This window comes from Myxocyprinus asiaticus, chromosome 21 (assembly GCF_019703515.2).
Source record: "Myxocyprinus asiaticus isolate MX2 ecotype Aquarium Trade chromosome 21, UBuf_Myxa_2, whole genome shotgun sequence".
NCBI lineage: Eukaryota > Metazoa > Chordata > Actinopteri > Cypriniformes > Catostomidae > Myxocyprinus > Myxocyprinus asiaticus.
Window position 1 is genome coordinate 20,467,631 of NC_059364.1, and position 17,241 is coordinate 20,484,871.

Genomic DNA, 17,241 nt, shown 5'->3' on the forward strand with positions numbered 1-17,241 from the left:
CGAGAACATGTCTAAGAATTCTCCTTGCAACCTGAATTGTGATGGTGAGAGGTGGTCTCCGCAGGTGACCGGGGTGACTCTTTCGGTGGCTTTTAAGTTCACCTCCGGTCTAAGCTCCTCCCTCTCCGGAACCACCATCGCCAAAGTCACGGGGACTGCCTCTCTCCACATTTTTAGGAGGTTGAGGTGGTAAATCTGTGCTCCACCTCTATCCATTCATTTCACTTCATAATTGATTTCCCCAGCTATCACCACAGATAGTTGTCTGATTTATTGCTGTTTTGAAATGTTATTGAAATGTAATCTTGACAAAGAGTTTTGGAGATTTTGGTCTTTCCTCAATCAAGTAGAAAGGAGCTGTAATTGTATAACTGGAAAATGCTGCCCAGGCACTAGTAACATGGTAGCATAAACTGACTTGGCCTAAAAAGCCATGAGATTTTGAAATGGAACACTGCATCTTAATGAACTCCATTACGGCAAAAAAAAAAAAAAAAAATGTATCTTGATGATCCGTTTTTTTTTTTTTTTTTGTGGTTTGGTTTGGTGTGTTTTGGTTAGATTTTATTATTATTATTATTATTATTATTATTATAAATTCAGGTTTTCAAACTTTTTTCAGAGAATCACTGAAATTTGGTATCAGACTTGGTGAGAGTAGTTTTAGTAAAAAAAAATTTGGTTTGAAAATTATTTTCGTATTGGCACGTTGGATGTGAACGGGCATTTGCTTTTTTTTTTTTTTTTTCTTCATATTGTTTATTGTCTAGCTGTGTATTCCCCAGATGGCTCTGTGTCTCACTGATCCTCAGACTCTGAGCTGTAGTGGGACCTTGGCAGCGTGGCACTGCCAGACTCTGCACTGGCACATACCCAGCATTCACCCAATGCTTCGAACAGCCGTCTTCACCAAATCCAACCAAACACAGTCATGATTTTGGGGCACTTCTTTTCTTTTCTTTTTTCTTTTTTTTTTTTCGCTTGGGTTTTTCTGATTTCCCAGGCAGAAGGAGACTATAGGGGGAACTGGATTAGTCCAACCCACAGCACCACCAGAGTGCTAATTATCTGTGTGGGGCTGCTAATCACACAAAGCCTGCTCTGTTGCACACAAAATCTCTCTCTCTCTCTCTCTCTGTCTCTCTGTTTATATGTGAGGGAGCAAGTGAATTGTATTTGGGGGTGGGTAGAGCTAGAATATACATGGTGCTCTTTGAATGTCACAGTGAAATACAGGCTGCACTGTGTGTTTGTGATGGTATGTGTGTTTGTATGTCGTATGTGTGTTGGTTTCTGTGCTAATGTGTGGGTGGGAGAGATCAAATATTCATGAGTTTGTAGCTGCACTTATTGCTGGTGAATGAGAAGAAGTTTTAGTTGTATGTGTTAATATGTTGCATGGAAATCACTGCAATATTTGTGCAGCTGAGATGCATGTTTGCATGATTAAAAACCCCTCACAATAAACAGACACAATTAAGTTGTCAATTTTAAATGGATAGAACACCCAAAAATGAAAATTCTGTCATCATTTACACACCTTCATGTTGTTTAAACCTGTCTTTCATCAGTGGAACACAAAAGGAAATGTCAGGAAGAATAACAGCCTCAGTCATCATTCACTTCCATTGAATAGAAATAAGATGCAATGAAAGTGAGTGAACTATCCCTTTAAGACAAAAGCTATGTCTCTCTCTCACTTCTCAACCTGGTGGCTGATCCACGCTTTGAATTATGGAGTGTGGGTCTCTTGGCCTCCCCCTCCTCATCTATTTTTAATTCTAATAGCATTTCCTCTGTCCCTTTGTGGACCCCCGATGGATCCCTTCAAATGTCACTCATATTACAAATGGAGAAAAGGGCTTATGTCATCTTTTTCATAATGTGCCTTGAAAAGCCACTCACTCCAAGCAGGTATATATGTTCTTGCTTTTTGCTGGGTCTTGAGACTAGCTGTAAGGTGTCTGATTTATTTTGTTCCTCACCTCCTTTCTATTTTGCATCCCAATGCTTGAACCTACAGTATTATTTGCAGTAGCCTTTAGGGCAAGACACTCAGTGGACACACACCGTTCAGCCACAACATTAAAACCACCTGCCTAATATTGTGTAGGTCCCCCTCGTGCTGCCAAAACATCGCCAACCCGCATCTCAGAATAGCATTCTGAGATGATATTCTTCTCACAACAATTGTACAGAGCGGTTATCTGAGTTACCATAGACTTTGTCAGTTCGATCCAGTCTGGCCATTCTCTGTTAACCTCTCTCATCAACAAGGCATTTCAGTCCACAGAACTGCCTCTCACTGGATGTTTTTTTTTGTTTCTGGCACCATTCGGAGTAAACTCTAGAGACTGTTGTGCATGAAGATCACAGGAGATCAGCAGTTACAGAAATACTCAAACCAGCCCATCTGAACCAACAATCATGCCACAGTCCAAATCACTGAGATCAAGTTTTTCCCCATTCTGATGGTTGATGTGAACATTAAGTGAAGTTCCTGACCCGTATCTGCATTTGAGTATTTCTGTAACTGCTGATCTCCTGGGATTTTCATGCACAACAGTCTCTAGAATTTCAGATAACCGCATTGTACAATTGTGGTGAGAAGAATAGCATCTCAGAATGTTATTCTGAGATGCGGGTTGGCGCTGTTTGGCAGCACAAGGGGGACCTACACAGTATTAGGCAGGTGGTTTTAATGTTGTGGCTGATCGGTGTATTTGTATTGTTCTTAGCTATTTCCAGTTATGAAAGTACAACTCTCATATATTTAAATGGGGAAAACCCAAAATCTCAAACTGTTGGTCGAAATTGTGTTCCAATAACATATATTAAATCAGGAAAAATACAGCAAGTTTCCAAATTGTGATTTTGTTCAGTCAGGCAATTATATTTTTCAGGCTGGTCCAGCTAGGTGCGTATGCATTCTAGAATAAACAAAACAGGCGGATGGCTCTTTTAACTTAAGGTGGGACTTTTTTTATTTTATTTTATTTTTTTGGGGATTTTTCCCCTTTTTCTCCCAATTTGGAATGCCCAATTCCCAATGCGCTCTAAGTCCTCGTGGTCGCATAGTGATTTGCCTCAGTCCGGGTGGCGGAGGACGAATCCCAGTTGCCTCCACGTCTGAGACAGTCAACCCACACATCTTATCACGTGGCTTGTTGAGCGCGTTGCCACGGAGACATAGCGCGTGTGGAGGCTTCACGCCATCCACCGCGGCAACCACGCTCAATTCACCATGCGCCCCACCGAGAACAAACCACATTATAGCGACCACGAGGAGGTTACCCCATTTGACTCTACCCTCCCTAGCAACCGGGCCAATTTGGTTGCTTAGGAGACCTGGCTGGAGTCACTCAGCATGCCCTGGGATTCGAACTAGCGAACTAGCGAACTCCAGGGGTGGTAACCAACGTATTTTACCACTGAGCTACCCAGGCCCCAAGGTGGGACTTTAATTTCGACAGAGGCCAGTATTTAGTTGGGCTGGGTTTTGATACAGATTTCCTGATTTGATATCGATTCATGAGGGTATATTTTAATTATAATGACTATTTTGCTTACAAATGAAAGAATTTCTGTACTAGCTAATGCTGTTATTCATACAGGGGACCTTCTAACTACATACATTATGAAAATATAAATTTTACAAATTATATTTAATTTTTTATATCAAATGATTATATTTATTTTCTTTTTTTTATATATATACATTAATTCCATTAATAAATATGATATTATATTGCATATATTTTGTTACATGTTTATTGTTTAGCATAAATTATACTGTTTACAAGTATTTGCTGTACATTGATTTGTAAAACACATGCTGAAATCGGTACTGTCTCTTTAAGAAAACCGTCAGCTCTGTGAAGAACGTCTATAGATGAGCGCATATTAACAAGAAAGGACTTGAATGGCTTCTTTACCTCATCTGTGCTATTCGTGATTAGAATTAAATCTTTATGTTTTGTTGTTTTTGATCAACAATCGACTGTAAAGTATAGAATGGATATTATAAGAGACATTATTCAATGACAAATGGATTGTGTGGATCTCGTCTTTGGACACATTACACAGATCGAGTCAAATCAAAGTTTATCTCTCAACATGCAGTGAAAGGATTCTAAACTTATTCGCTAGTATACTACTCAATCACTGGGAGTGAAATCTTAACATTTACCAGCCAGTGGCGAATCACAGAAATTTTTAGTCGCATAGCGCAAAATTTGAGCTGTGTCCGAAATCGCTCACTTGTTCACTCATTCACTATTTCCTATATAGTGGATCTCAGTGAGTGCACTATATCAGGCAAGGAGTGAACGGAATGAGTGAGTGAATTCGGACGCTGACATATACACGGAGCGTCGGAGAGAGTGCTGCTGGAGCATTTGCAGAAACAACTTTGTCATATGAATAATGTAATAATTGTTATGCTTATAAAATGATATATATCATTCTTCATTCTATTTGTCATGTTTAATAATATATTTTCATAATGATTAAAATAATAATACTGCTAAAAACTGCCAACAAGAATAAAAACATTTGAACAAGCGTACATTATTGTATTTATTTATTATTTTTTAGCATCTTGACACTGTCCCATCCAAACTAAGCAGCATTTCTGACTGCAGAGAGAGATGACGTGCGCCCCCATGCGACTGTAATGCAGTACTAAAGTTATTAACAACATCCATTGATTAGTAGACAAATAACGGAATATTTGAATAATTTCCACTGTGCACAGTCTTCTTAGTTAACAATAGTATCACCTCAGTGAATTAGTAAAGAAAAAAAAAATAACTTGGCATTAATGGCAAAAAAGAGAAAAGAAAAATAACCACATCAAATATACACTCACTGAGCACTTTATTAGTAACACCTGTACACCTTATTCATGCGATTATTTACTCAGCTAATTGTGGCAGCAGTGCAAAGCATTAAATCATTCAGATACAGGTCAGGAGCTTCAGTTAATGTTAACATCAACCATCAGAATGGGGAAAAAATGTCTTCTCTGTGATTTTGACCATGGCATGATTGTTGGTGCCAGACTGTCTGGTTTGAGTATTTCTGTAACTGCAGATCTCCTTGAATTTTCATGCACAACAGTCTCTACAGTTTACTCAGAATAGTGCAAAAACAAAAAACACCCAGTGAGCGGCAGTTCTGCAGACGGAAACACCTCGTTGATGGGAGAGGTCAATGGAGAATGGCCAGACTGGATCAAGCTGACAGAAAGGCTATGGTAACTCAGATAACCACTCTGTACAATTGTGGTGAGCAGAATAGCATCTCAGAATGTACAACACGCCAGCCTTGAGGCGGATGGGCTACAACAGCAGAAGACCACGACGGACACTTTATTAGGACCATAGTGTTCCTAATGAAGTGCTTAGTGAGTGTATTTTCATTTGTATAAATAAATTTAAATGATTTTGGATCGCTATATTTTATCATGTAATTTTGAATCAAGTTTTGGTAAAACACTACAGCTAGCTTGAAATAAAACATTCCATGAATAAAGGAAGCTGTAAACTGGCATCTCTCGCGCTCTCTCTCTCTCTCTCTCTCGCTCACCCATTCGCGCTCTCTCCCTGCACGTCAGTCCTTCCCGCGGTGTATTATGGGCAAGATAGCGCCGGTGAGTGTGCATCGGCTGTACGCTCTAAATCAGAGTGCATTGTGGGTAAGAATGAGTGAACAAATGTAGGGAATGAGATGTAGGGAACAAATTCGGACACTACTACAAAATGGCTGACACCAAAAATAGTGCACTATATAGTGGATTGGGGCGATTTTGACCACAGCTTAGTTCTCATATGCGAGTTGGGCATATAGTAAAAAATCAATCTTGGGATTTAAGAATCAAGATAAAGATCGTTCAAATGCAGATCAAGATGCATAGAAAAATCAATATTTTTACCCATTCCTAGTATTTAACATTACAGTTTACCTCATTCATTTATATACTGTACGTGTGGTCCGTCTCCTCCCTTTATAATGTCTTTGCTGTAGCACATATTTATGTGTGTGTTTGTGTGTTAGCGTCAGCCCTCACAGGTTAATCAGCCGAGGGGGTTGTGTATCAGATCTGTGAGGCAGGGTTTAACTTATCGCGCTGCAGTGCTGTTCACCTGTGTTCAGCTCTGCTCAGTTCTTATCAGATGCACCAGCTGTCACTGTAGCAGCTGAAGGTGTTAACTCCCGCATACCTAAACACTCCCGCAACACTGCAAAACGCCGACCCATCTAAATGGGACGAGAGCGGCTGCATCTGTCCCTGCCAACCTCCAACACTTTCCCCCTCAGCCTTGCCTTTTTGCCTTTGATTATGTGGAGCATTTCTGTGCCCAGAGCTCCAGGACACTGATGGATAGACAACAGGAGAGCAGAGATGTGACACAGAGCTTGGAAGATCTCTGAAGCTCACTCTCTTTTTCGCTGAGTTCAATTTATGAGCTTATGTGAGGCACGTACTTCAGCAGCAAAACTTCAGAGAATGGATTGTTCAATATCTGCCATCTGTCCAAGCATGTTTGTCACATAATGATACTAGGGGGGATGATTTTTTGGGGGAAAATCGATTTATACACGTACCTATTTGTTTTCACTCGATTTGCATCAAGATGATATGGCACATTCTCCCACTGTTCAACTCTCTCTCTCTCTCTCTCTCTCTCTCTCTCTCTCTCTCTCTCTCTCTCTCTCTTTCATGGAGGGTGAAATGTGTTATAATTGGCTCTAGTGATTAAACCTTGAATGGCTAATACAGGGTTTCCACGGTCATGGAAAACCTGTAAATATTAGGGAATTTTCAAAGTTGGGTTTTCCAGACCAGGAAAAGTCATGGAAATTTCTATGACATACATTTCTAGTTTTGCTCTGTTCTGAAATATTTAATCGGCTAAATATAGCTCATGAGTAGAGTGAAACTTGCTCACAACCTATATTGATGTCCGTTTCATGAGCAAATTTTTCTTTTAGTCAGTTATTTTCAATGAATCAGTTGAACCAGTTCACAAATCAGTCTGATTCATTAGCTGATCATTCTGAATTTGAATGACTTTTAAAATATTTCTTAATTTTTCACAAATGTCTGGAAACATGATTGCAAGCCATAGTGATTTGTAGTAGTCTGATTTTGCCCAATTTTTTTTTTTAGTCGTTTAAATGAATTTGGTCAAATCAGTTTACAAAATGGTCTAATCTGAATTTTAATGGCTTTTGAAAATCCTTATCAAGTATTCACAAACAACTGGAAATGTCACACAAACGTCATGGAAATTCATTGATCAGAAAGTGTGAAAATGATGCAACATAGTCCTGGTTTAAATGGCAAGTCAAGTCATATTTATTTGTGTAGCGCTTTTCACAACACATTGTTTCAAAGCAGCTTTACAGAAAATCATGCATTAACAAAAAAAAATGAAACTGTAATAAATGTTTTGTTGCAAACATAGCATTCCTCTGACCTACCCATTACAGTGTATTGCCCCTTTTCTTAATAACGAATAGAGTGGAGGCACTGCCAAATCTCAGCTCATCTAGGGCTCCAGCTGCACAGTATGTGAACTTAGCTCATTATAGAGTTTCTTCAGCCATGTGCCATCACAGTCAGTAAGTCACCATCAGCATGCTGAGCTTCCTGGAGTTATGAAATATGATTCAGGCATAGAACTTTCCCTCAGATTCAAATTGACAGGCTTTCTTGTCGGAGGGTAGCCATGGCATCAGCTGTACTATCTGCAGCTTTCTGACTGCTAGTCTGCCATCATAGCACTGTAATTGAGTGAATGGATGCAGGTGCTTTGACTGAACACAAACTGCCTCTTACTGATTGTTTCCTCCATCTTCTGCGATTTATGTGCGAGTGTGTGCGCTGTAACTGTGTGTAAACTGTGAATTGTGTTTCCTCTTCCTGAGATATTCATTCATCACAGCTGTAGTCTAATTAATGTCATTTCTCTGCTTCAAGATGATGAAGCCTTTCTGTCATGTCTGTGTGTTTATATGTGTCTGAGTGTGCATTTGTGTGTGCCTTACCTCCGACTTGGAATGGATATTTTTATCCAATTTAATTTTTTGGTTATTTGTCTTTTTCATTGTCTCTTAATTCTCCCCTTGTTTCTGTACCATGGCTCTGACACGGTAATGATATCAGATGATAATAAAATGTTTTTTACATATACCATGGTACTGAATGATTACCAGAGTCATTCAGTGGCATTTTACATAGTGCTCCAATGTACTTCAAAGAATATTGCGTGCTATTGCCATGGTACCATGTCCAAAAAATGTGATGGTGCCATGGTACTTTTAGATATTTTTTTTTTTTTTTCTGTAGTACTAGCACCAAAAGGAATTTTAAGTTTTCCTGAACAGTCCCCTCCCCCATCTTCTATTGATCTTACCAAACAGATAGTCCCACCCCAAACTCATGCCATTGGTTGAAACAATATTGCTTTGTTGTGCTGGTTGGGATGCCCGAAAAAAAAAAAAAAAAAAAAAAAAAAACAGAATAGAACAATAGCCTAGTCCATCCACTTTTTGCACTATTTTGTTATCGACAAAGTGAAAATGCGTAAAAAAACAAAATGTGCGAAATTTGCCGTCGCTTACTGTCATTGTAATTTCACAAATAAATGCAAACAGAAGAGGAGGAATTGCAATCAATAGGGAGCAGTTGCCCTTCTGATAGGACTGTAATATTGGTCCTGATGTTGCGCCTACCGCAGGTTGCCACCGGTTCCGACCCGAATGCAGATCGTCATGGCCCTGTTCAATCTGGCAACCTGCACCAAGTAGTGGGGGAAACTTTCGGTCTTAGTATAAGGACCATCCAGTGATGTATATATGCTGTGTGGACAGCTATTAAAGAAACATTGATGTGGTGTAATATCAGGGTTTACATATGATACATTCCTGATATTCAATAGGCTATTTTGAACAATCATCTAATCTAAAGCATCGCCATCACAACTGCATTATGTCCCGCATGTTTGTCCAGCAACTTTTAATGACCAACTGAACTTGATTGTCATCTAAAATTAATTTTAGCATCATAATGCAATTTACATTTTCTGAAGAAGCTCAGCAAATGCGATCCGAGGTAAAGAGGGTTAGATTTAAAATCTTTAAACGTTTTAAAATGTTCAAAAGCTCATTTTCTGAAAGTGAACTCATTGGACAAATAGTTCTGATAGTTTATAGTCTTGAAAAAAAGTGTAGAACATTCTGATAATGTAATTCAGCTGACTTTTTTTTGTCTACAGAACAGGGTAAAGCTAATTTAAGTCTGTGTAAAAAAACAAAAGAAAAAAAAAAGGCATATATAGGTCTAAAAATATATTATTTTTTTCGTTTGGTAATTTTTTTAATTCTTTTTTTCATTTGGTAATTTAATTTAATTTAATACAGGGAATTTTGCTGCCATTTTTTCAAAAGTAAGCTAAACAATAATTGTAAAGAATTGGGCTGTTAGTGTTTCAAAAAAGCACACAGGTGCTTTTCTCCTAGTATTGTGTATTTATTTTTAATTTAAAACATCTTAGTGCACAGAAATGATATGTTTTCTGTATTGTGGGCTCATTCCGTGACTGCCGTCTATTATTTTGATTAAGCAACTTTAATAAATAAACAGATGGCTACCACAATTAAATAAATCACAAACAGTGGCCATTCACAGGGTTGGGGAGTAACGGAATACATGTAACGGGATTACGTATTTAAAATACAAAATATAAGTAACTGTATTCCACTACAGTTACAATTTAAATCATTGGTAATTAGAATACAGTTACATTCAAAAAGTATTTTGATTACTGAAGAGATTACTTTGCATTTTATTGTCATTTGTTTCATTTAATATTTAGTCCTTTCAGATGGAAAAATTTAGACATATAAATAATGCGATCCAAAGTCCATTTGAACAGCGGTGAAACACTTTCTTATGATGTGTTACATTCATACGAGCAGACAGAGAAGTACGTTTGAAGTACGTTTGGAGCACAAGAAATAGAAATAAACCTTGTGTAAATTGTCAGCTTTACGCTAAGCTAAAATGCTATTTCTAGCCATTTTACATGCACGTTACCAGGCACGATCATATTTTTTATCAAGAAAATTCACGTTCGATCATAATTTCTTTTTTTCTAATAAGGCCTTTGATATTAGGGCAAAACATTTTTTCTTGATGATAATTTTTTATTGTTTTCCTGTAAAAGTATCTAAAAATCCTTAAAACAAGATCAGTTTGATTTATCTTGTTTTAGAATCAACACTGCATGTGATATTTAGGTTTTTCAGAGAATGTATTTTTAACGTGTATTTTGTCTTACTGTACTGGCAGAGTTTTCATAGTCAAAACAAGTGAAAAAATCTACCAGTGCTGAAGAAGTAATCCAAAGTATTTAGAATACATTACTGACCTTGAGTAATCTAATGGAATACGTCACAAATTACATTTTACAGCATGTATTCTGTAATCTGTAGTGGAATACATTTCAAAAGTAACCCTCCCAACCCTGGCCATTCATTTGTTATCTGTGCACTTGTCGATGTACATGATACGAGATATTTGTGTTGGCACTCCTGGAAGTGTCATGTTTGCAGCATCAGATCTGTGCAGGTATGACGTTAAGATCAATCCATAATCACGTACAATAAATTGGCTTTCAAGGATATATACCTTGTCGTCATGATTAACACAGGCTAACGATTGGGGTAAACTCTGTCATGTGACACTACATTTTTGCATTAATGGCAATTTTCTTGACAAAAAGTGTTTCCAAACCAGTTTTTCGCAACATTTGAAGTATCGACATAGATACTAGAGTTAAACGGAAAAAAATATGTTGACACTTGTGAAATTTTAGCGATAATTTGCGTTTCCATCAGCTTTAAAAATCCTTGGTTGGAAACATAGTTAATGTTTGATAGTGCCAAGGGTCTACTTATGGCTATCTCTGCAAATTAAGCTGGAGTAGAGAAAATGTTACATAATTCACCTTTAAGGATTGTATTTGTTAATTTAGTACAGATTTTGCACCATTTACGTAGAGTGGACCATCTATTAAGAAGTCTAATTTGTCTCTCAATTTGAAGCCTCACAGATGTGTCCATGCATGTGTGTGTGAATGCTAATCAGTTTATTTAAATGTAAGGGAACGACTGTTTAAACCATGGCAAATGTATATTATCAGGTGTTGACAGAGGTGGTTTCAAGTTAATGCTCTCCTGTGCTCTGCAGGCCAGTTCCAGTAAAGCAGCTGGGAGTGCTCAGGCCAGCTCTGCCGTAGGGGCCGTGGCAGTTACTGCAGGCACAGGAAGTGCTGCTCCAGCACAGGGAGATCTGGACCTGTTCAGTGAAAACAGTGGGAGCAGCAAAGCAGAGGAGTCAGCCAAGAAACCTCTCTCCAAGGACACCATTCTCTCTCTCTACGGCTCCAGCACTGTCCCACAACAGCCTGCACAAGGTACACTCATTCTCTTGAATCCCTTTATATAGGCCCTTTCCCACCTATAGTCCTGGTGCTTTTCCTTTAGTAACTTTCTAGATAAGAACTCGTACAAGGAACGGAACACCCGAGGAGACTTTTCCCCTGTTGCATTCACATTCACATAGTTACCACTGTAGTGACGTCATCTAGTATCGACCATTTTTCTCATGACGAGGTTGGAATGCACAATTCAATAGCAACATCACCGACAGAGGACGCCGGGATTGAAGTTACACTTTTGTTAGGACTGTTTTACACAAGCTTTGGCTGCATCCGAAACCGTAGGCAGCTGCCTAATCAGTTAATGGTTTAAACGACAGCGTTTTTGGATGAATGGAACTCTAAAGCAATCTGGTATCTGAACAGTTTAAAAAGCACCTTATTTCATCCTACCTCCTTATACAGTTTCCTGAAGGCAGCATTTTCCCATTTTCAGATGCAGTCTGTGTCTTCAGGTTACAGTTTAAACTTTTTGCGAGTGCTTAGCATGCTGCAGCCATAGTGAGAGATGAGACGAGCGGTCAGACTACCACGCAGCACACACTGAATTTAGTGCACAACATGTTGAAAGCAGTATAAACCTATTTATCAACACAGTCTTTTACAGTAAAGGCTTTTATGACTCAACATAAATTACTGTACTGAAATACTCATTTACTTAAAAAATACGTCTTGATGCAAGTTACCACACAGTAACAGGCACGCAATACTTCCCTCATGTAAACTAGATTTCGTGACACTTTAGTGTATAATAGAGTTAAATTACCCACTCTCGGTAAACATCTGATAATTTATATCCATCATCCCTGGAAATATTCGATGTAGTAATCCAGAAATCACTTTATTTTCGGAATAGTCACACAGTACAGATGCGATGAAAACTCAAAGCGTGTCTCCCGATGAAGTCACACACACACACACACACACACACGTGACACAGGTGATGCATACTTTGTTGGTTTTATTTTATTTCTATTAAGGGAATTGTAAAATCCTCTGAATAGCATGCTAGCATCTAGTTGTTTACAAATGGAGGCTGTGGACTCCTCTCCTTTCTCAATGCTTTGTATGTCATAGGTTTTTGACCAATCACAGACTGCAGCACCTCCCACTGTCTCCCACAGTCTATATACACCCCCAAAGTACCTACTCCAGAGTAGGAGCTAAAAATTCCCCAAAAACGGCTCAGAAGAACTATAGATCCTTTGGTGCGAAAGTGACAAAAAGTACTAGTCCCGGGGGAAATACCTGAAACAGGCTTTAGTTCTGCCAGTGGGAAAGGGCTTTATGTTCCTCTAAGAATTTGCATTCTGAGTGAGAATGCAGCGCTATCAATTACAGGAAGGATTCAGGGACTTATGCAATACAATATTATGTTGATACAGTACTATGAAAAAGTTTAAGGCAGTTGTGAAAATGTGTGTATTGTCAGGATGTTTTAAAAACTTCCCACAGTTCTATGTATTTAGGCTGTCTCAATTGCTTCTGTCTCCATGTAATCCCAGACTGACTCAATAGCCGCTTTTCCACTATCGGGCCACTGCAAGCCAGGGCTATCAACTGGTCAGCCGGGGCCAATAGCCTCGAACCTTAAACCGCGAGACCAAAATCGATCTGTATTCCCACCATCGGGCCAATAGCCCAACAGTGTTGCCCTAAAACCCGCCCTTAATACGTCACACACCCCGCCCATTTCACAAGCAAGAGGGAAACTCAAACTGAAGTATCATGTTAGTATTTATCTAGAATATCGAGTTTATATCATATGTAAACATTAGCTAGCTAGCAATATAAGTTAGCACTGACAACTCACCAACTGTAACTGCCATGGTGTCCCGAGTGGTTTCTCCACTAACAGCGGAGATGTCCCAGCACACCGTCCATGATCTCGAACCATGATCTTTGGGCACCGCTTTGTCCATTCTGCATTTTAACGGATTTATACTGTGCCTGCAATTTGTTTTTTTCCCGAACCTGTACCGTTGTGCGCTGGATACACAACCGGCAAGTTCGTCGATCTTGGTGCTGAAACCTCTGACCTGACTCAGCGAAAATACGCCTTTGACATTGACCCCACTTCACTACCCAATTGGCCTTGTTTGGCCCAAGGGTAATCGGCGGGCCAATGGCCGAGGAAGCCCCGAGGCAGCACGATGAAGCCCCAGAAATGACAGTGGGAATGCAACTGGCCCTGGCACGCACTAGCACGCCTTCATTTGGCCCGATAGTGGAAATGCGGCTAATGATGTTGAGATCCGGCCTCTTTGGGGCCATACCATCTGTTGCAGGACTCTTTGTTATTCAATTCTGTTTGCATAAGAAATGTTTGGTAATTTAAAATTGATATTTTCTATTGACATGCTAAAGCAGAAGATATAAAATATCTAAATATAAAATGTTTTTGTGAAACATTAAATCAAATATATTGTGACCTTGTCAACACTAGTTTCTCATTTATCATCATTCGACTTATATGCTTTGCCCAACAAGTGCTGAACTTCCTGCTTTACTTCATTGTAGAGCCATAAAAGTAGCATAGAGCATAAGCACGTTAGTCTAAACCAACAAAAAATAAAAAAACAGCATGAGGGAATAGCATATCTTGATTCCACCGTGTTCATATAAAAACCCTTGCAGCTGTGGAGGATCTGTTTGGACATCCTTAGAAATTATTAAAAGTTAGACTGTTATCTCGTTCTGAGTTTTAGCCGAATAAAAATATTAGTCCTTAAGGGTTTGCTTATTCCAAAAAAATATATATATATTTATATTAATGTGAAAAATGTAATTAACAGTATCAGTCCTTGGCATTAGAATATCGTTGTAGTATTGTGAGGTAAAATTTTTCAGTACTTTCAAATATTGATTTCCTCTCCCACCTGTACTGTAAATGGTGGTATGGGTCCAAAGTCCATTTCTAATGGTGCTGTGGGAGAGTGTGTGTGACTGAGAAAAAAGCAAAAGCGAGAGGGGTTCTTGAAGCCCTGCTTTAATGGGGATATCAATAATTCAAGCACTGCGTGGCTCAGTACTCTGATACTGCTGAACGTTGTTTAAAGCTGCCGCCTTCGCCTTCCCTGCTCTTCAAAGAGGACATTTCCCAAAACCTCAGATGCTCCAAATTAAGCCTCTGCCATTTCTCCACCACCAAGGCATTTTCGAACGCACTCTTTCATCCTGCACATCTCTCCTGTCTCAAAGATCTATTTACTCCGTGTTCAGGGTGATAAACTGCACACATTAGCGCAAATATTGATTATTCTCCTCTGTGTGTGATTCTTTGTGTCCATGTCATCTCGCCTGCTTCTATTTTGGTCTCTTTGAACATATTGGACAAGTTGTCATGTGTAAATGTGGTCTTTGCTTATTTCTGTACCTTTGTGTGATTTGGCTCCCACAGCTACTGCAATGTTCATGGGCCCATCCCAGATGCAGTTCCCAGCACAGCCACAGGGGAACTTCCAAGCCTTTCCCGGCATGGCAGGGGCCATGCCACCCACTACCATGATGGGAGCCGTCATGGGCCAAGGTGGAGCAATGATGGGCCAGAATACAGGCATGATGGTTGGCATGACAATGCCTAATGGTTTCATGGGAAACGCACAGCCAGGGGTGATGGGATTGGCCCCAGGCATGATGGGACCTCAGGGCATAGTGCCCCCTCAAAACATGTATGCCATGCAACCAGGTCAGCAAGGCCAGTGGAATATGGCACAGGTACGTTAGCTGGATTTGTAGACTGTTATTTTTGTAAATGCTACACATAAAATGTTCCTACTACATGATTCAGTGTAATTCATTGGCCAAGTCTGTCGGAAGTTAGCAAAAAGCACAGATCCTTTAAGCAAGGTTCATTATGAATGCCTGAATATGTTATGCTGCAGCGATAACAACTTAAGTTCCTCAGATGAATTGGGAGTAAGGATGTTATACCATTGAGCAAGCTCTTTGAATGCAGAGATCTGACCAACTAAACTGGTCACATTGGCTGAGCTGGACGTGTATGGCCTAAGTAAGTCTATTATCATTGCAAGAAAGAATCTGCAATGTACCTAAATTCTGGTAGCTACAGTAGCCCATTGTAGAGGGTGCATAAAAGAGGCTCTATTGCAGATGCTTGCCCACAAATTAGGAGTGTAATCTTATCGATAGATAAGCATGGTGAAAAGCAGGGTGTAAAAATGGAGCTAAAAAAAATCAGAATTACATATTATTGATGACTCTGTCATCTACAGGAGGTCAGGCAAGAGCACCAGGTAAGGTTCGTAATGTTCCTCTAGGGTGTATTTTTAACCGACCCTCTCAGCAATAGAATCTATCATGAGTCATCGATATAAAAAGTAGACGTTCATCATCGGTGCAGCACACTGACTTTAGTGGATCAGCATTGGCTTTTTATGGAAAGAACATCTATATATGAAGCTATTACCATTCATCATATCAGACTTTGCTGCATCACCAATTCCCACAATGCATTTTCCAGACTACCACCCATGCTCTCACTGAGATGGGTCTGATGATCAGCACCAAGACTGCCTTTTATTTAGATTACGTTTCAAGGTAGAAAGTGGGTTTATAGATAAATGTCGCTTTTTGTGTCTAGGGGTGGCAATCAGCAGGGACCTGGCAATACAATATTATATGGATATCTGGGTCACAATGACATATCACGATTGTTTAGTGTATTGCCATTCAAAACTGTGATATTTTGCGATCCTTTTCTCATTTCTCATTCATCTTCATTGGACTTTGGCGCTTTGCTAAAAAAAAAAACTTGATTCCAGTATGTTTATCATTACAGGAAAACTCTTGAAGTCTAACTCTACAAAAGAGCTGTACAGATATCGTTACATAGAAACAAGTTATATTCGTAGCTCATTTGAATTTTGACCGAATAGAAATCGAGTTTGTTGACCTAATGACACACTATGATTGCGTTACTTTGAAATATTGATTCCCCCCCTATAAGGTTTTTTCAAATCCAAACCTAATTTGCTGTCATTATCCATCTGAATGGGGCGCATAAAAAATTGAGGACTCAATGTCAACAACCTCTCAACTTCTATCATCTCCTGCTCCCCCATCCCATACAAGGCTGAGAGCAGAGGGAGTCTGAGATTTCAGCTTTCAGGAGGTTAATTACACATCATAAATCAATACTGCATGCCATACACTCACACCGCCTTAATTAAAATCCCTCCCCACAATGCAAGTGTGTGTGTGTGTGTGTGTGTGTGTGTGTGTGCTTCCTGAGTTCTGTGCCATCCACACCACATTTGTATTTTGAGAGACTGGCTGGGAAAATAAATGCTTTCGCTTAATAGTTTTCTGGAGTAATTTTTGCTGCACATTTCCTGGGTGGAGCATTTTCTGAGATGGAGCTGCCTTCATTGTCCTTGTTATCCCACACAAAGTGCGACTGAGTGTTATTATCATTAATGAAAACTAAAATGAAAACAAATTTAAAACATTTTAGTTAACTGAAATAAAAATGAACATAATTGGAAAAACCAAACCAAAATATATTTTCATAACTCCAAAACTAAAGACAATAAAAATGACCGTAATTGAATTTGAGGTGTAGTTTTTGATACATTATTTTAAATAAAATCTTTAAATGAAATCTTTAAAACCTTCTTTTATTAGACATAAAAAATTACACATTAAAATAACTTAAAAATGTCAATAAATATTCGTTTAATAAACGATTGAAAATAAAATAGAAATAAAA

General features: G+C 39.0%; 1 protein-coding gene across 5 annotated transcripts in view; it reads left to right on the top strand.

The window, feature by feature from the left end:
* The window catches only part of LOC127411778 (stromal membrane-associated protein 1-like), a 167,175-nt gene that overhangs the window by 146,785 nt on the left and 3,149 nt on the right, over positions 1-17,241 (top strand). For all 5 annotated transcript variants that reach the window (XM_051647531.1, XM_051647532.1, XM_051647534.1 and 2 more), the window contains 2 exons: positions 11,261-11,486; positions 14,911-15,227. In XM_051647531.1, coding sequence (XP_051503491.1) covers positions 11,261-11,486; positions 14,911-15,227 — 543 coding nt within the window. The remainder of the gene's footprint in view (positions 1-11,260; positions 11,487-14,910; positions 15,228-17,241) is intronic.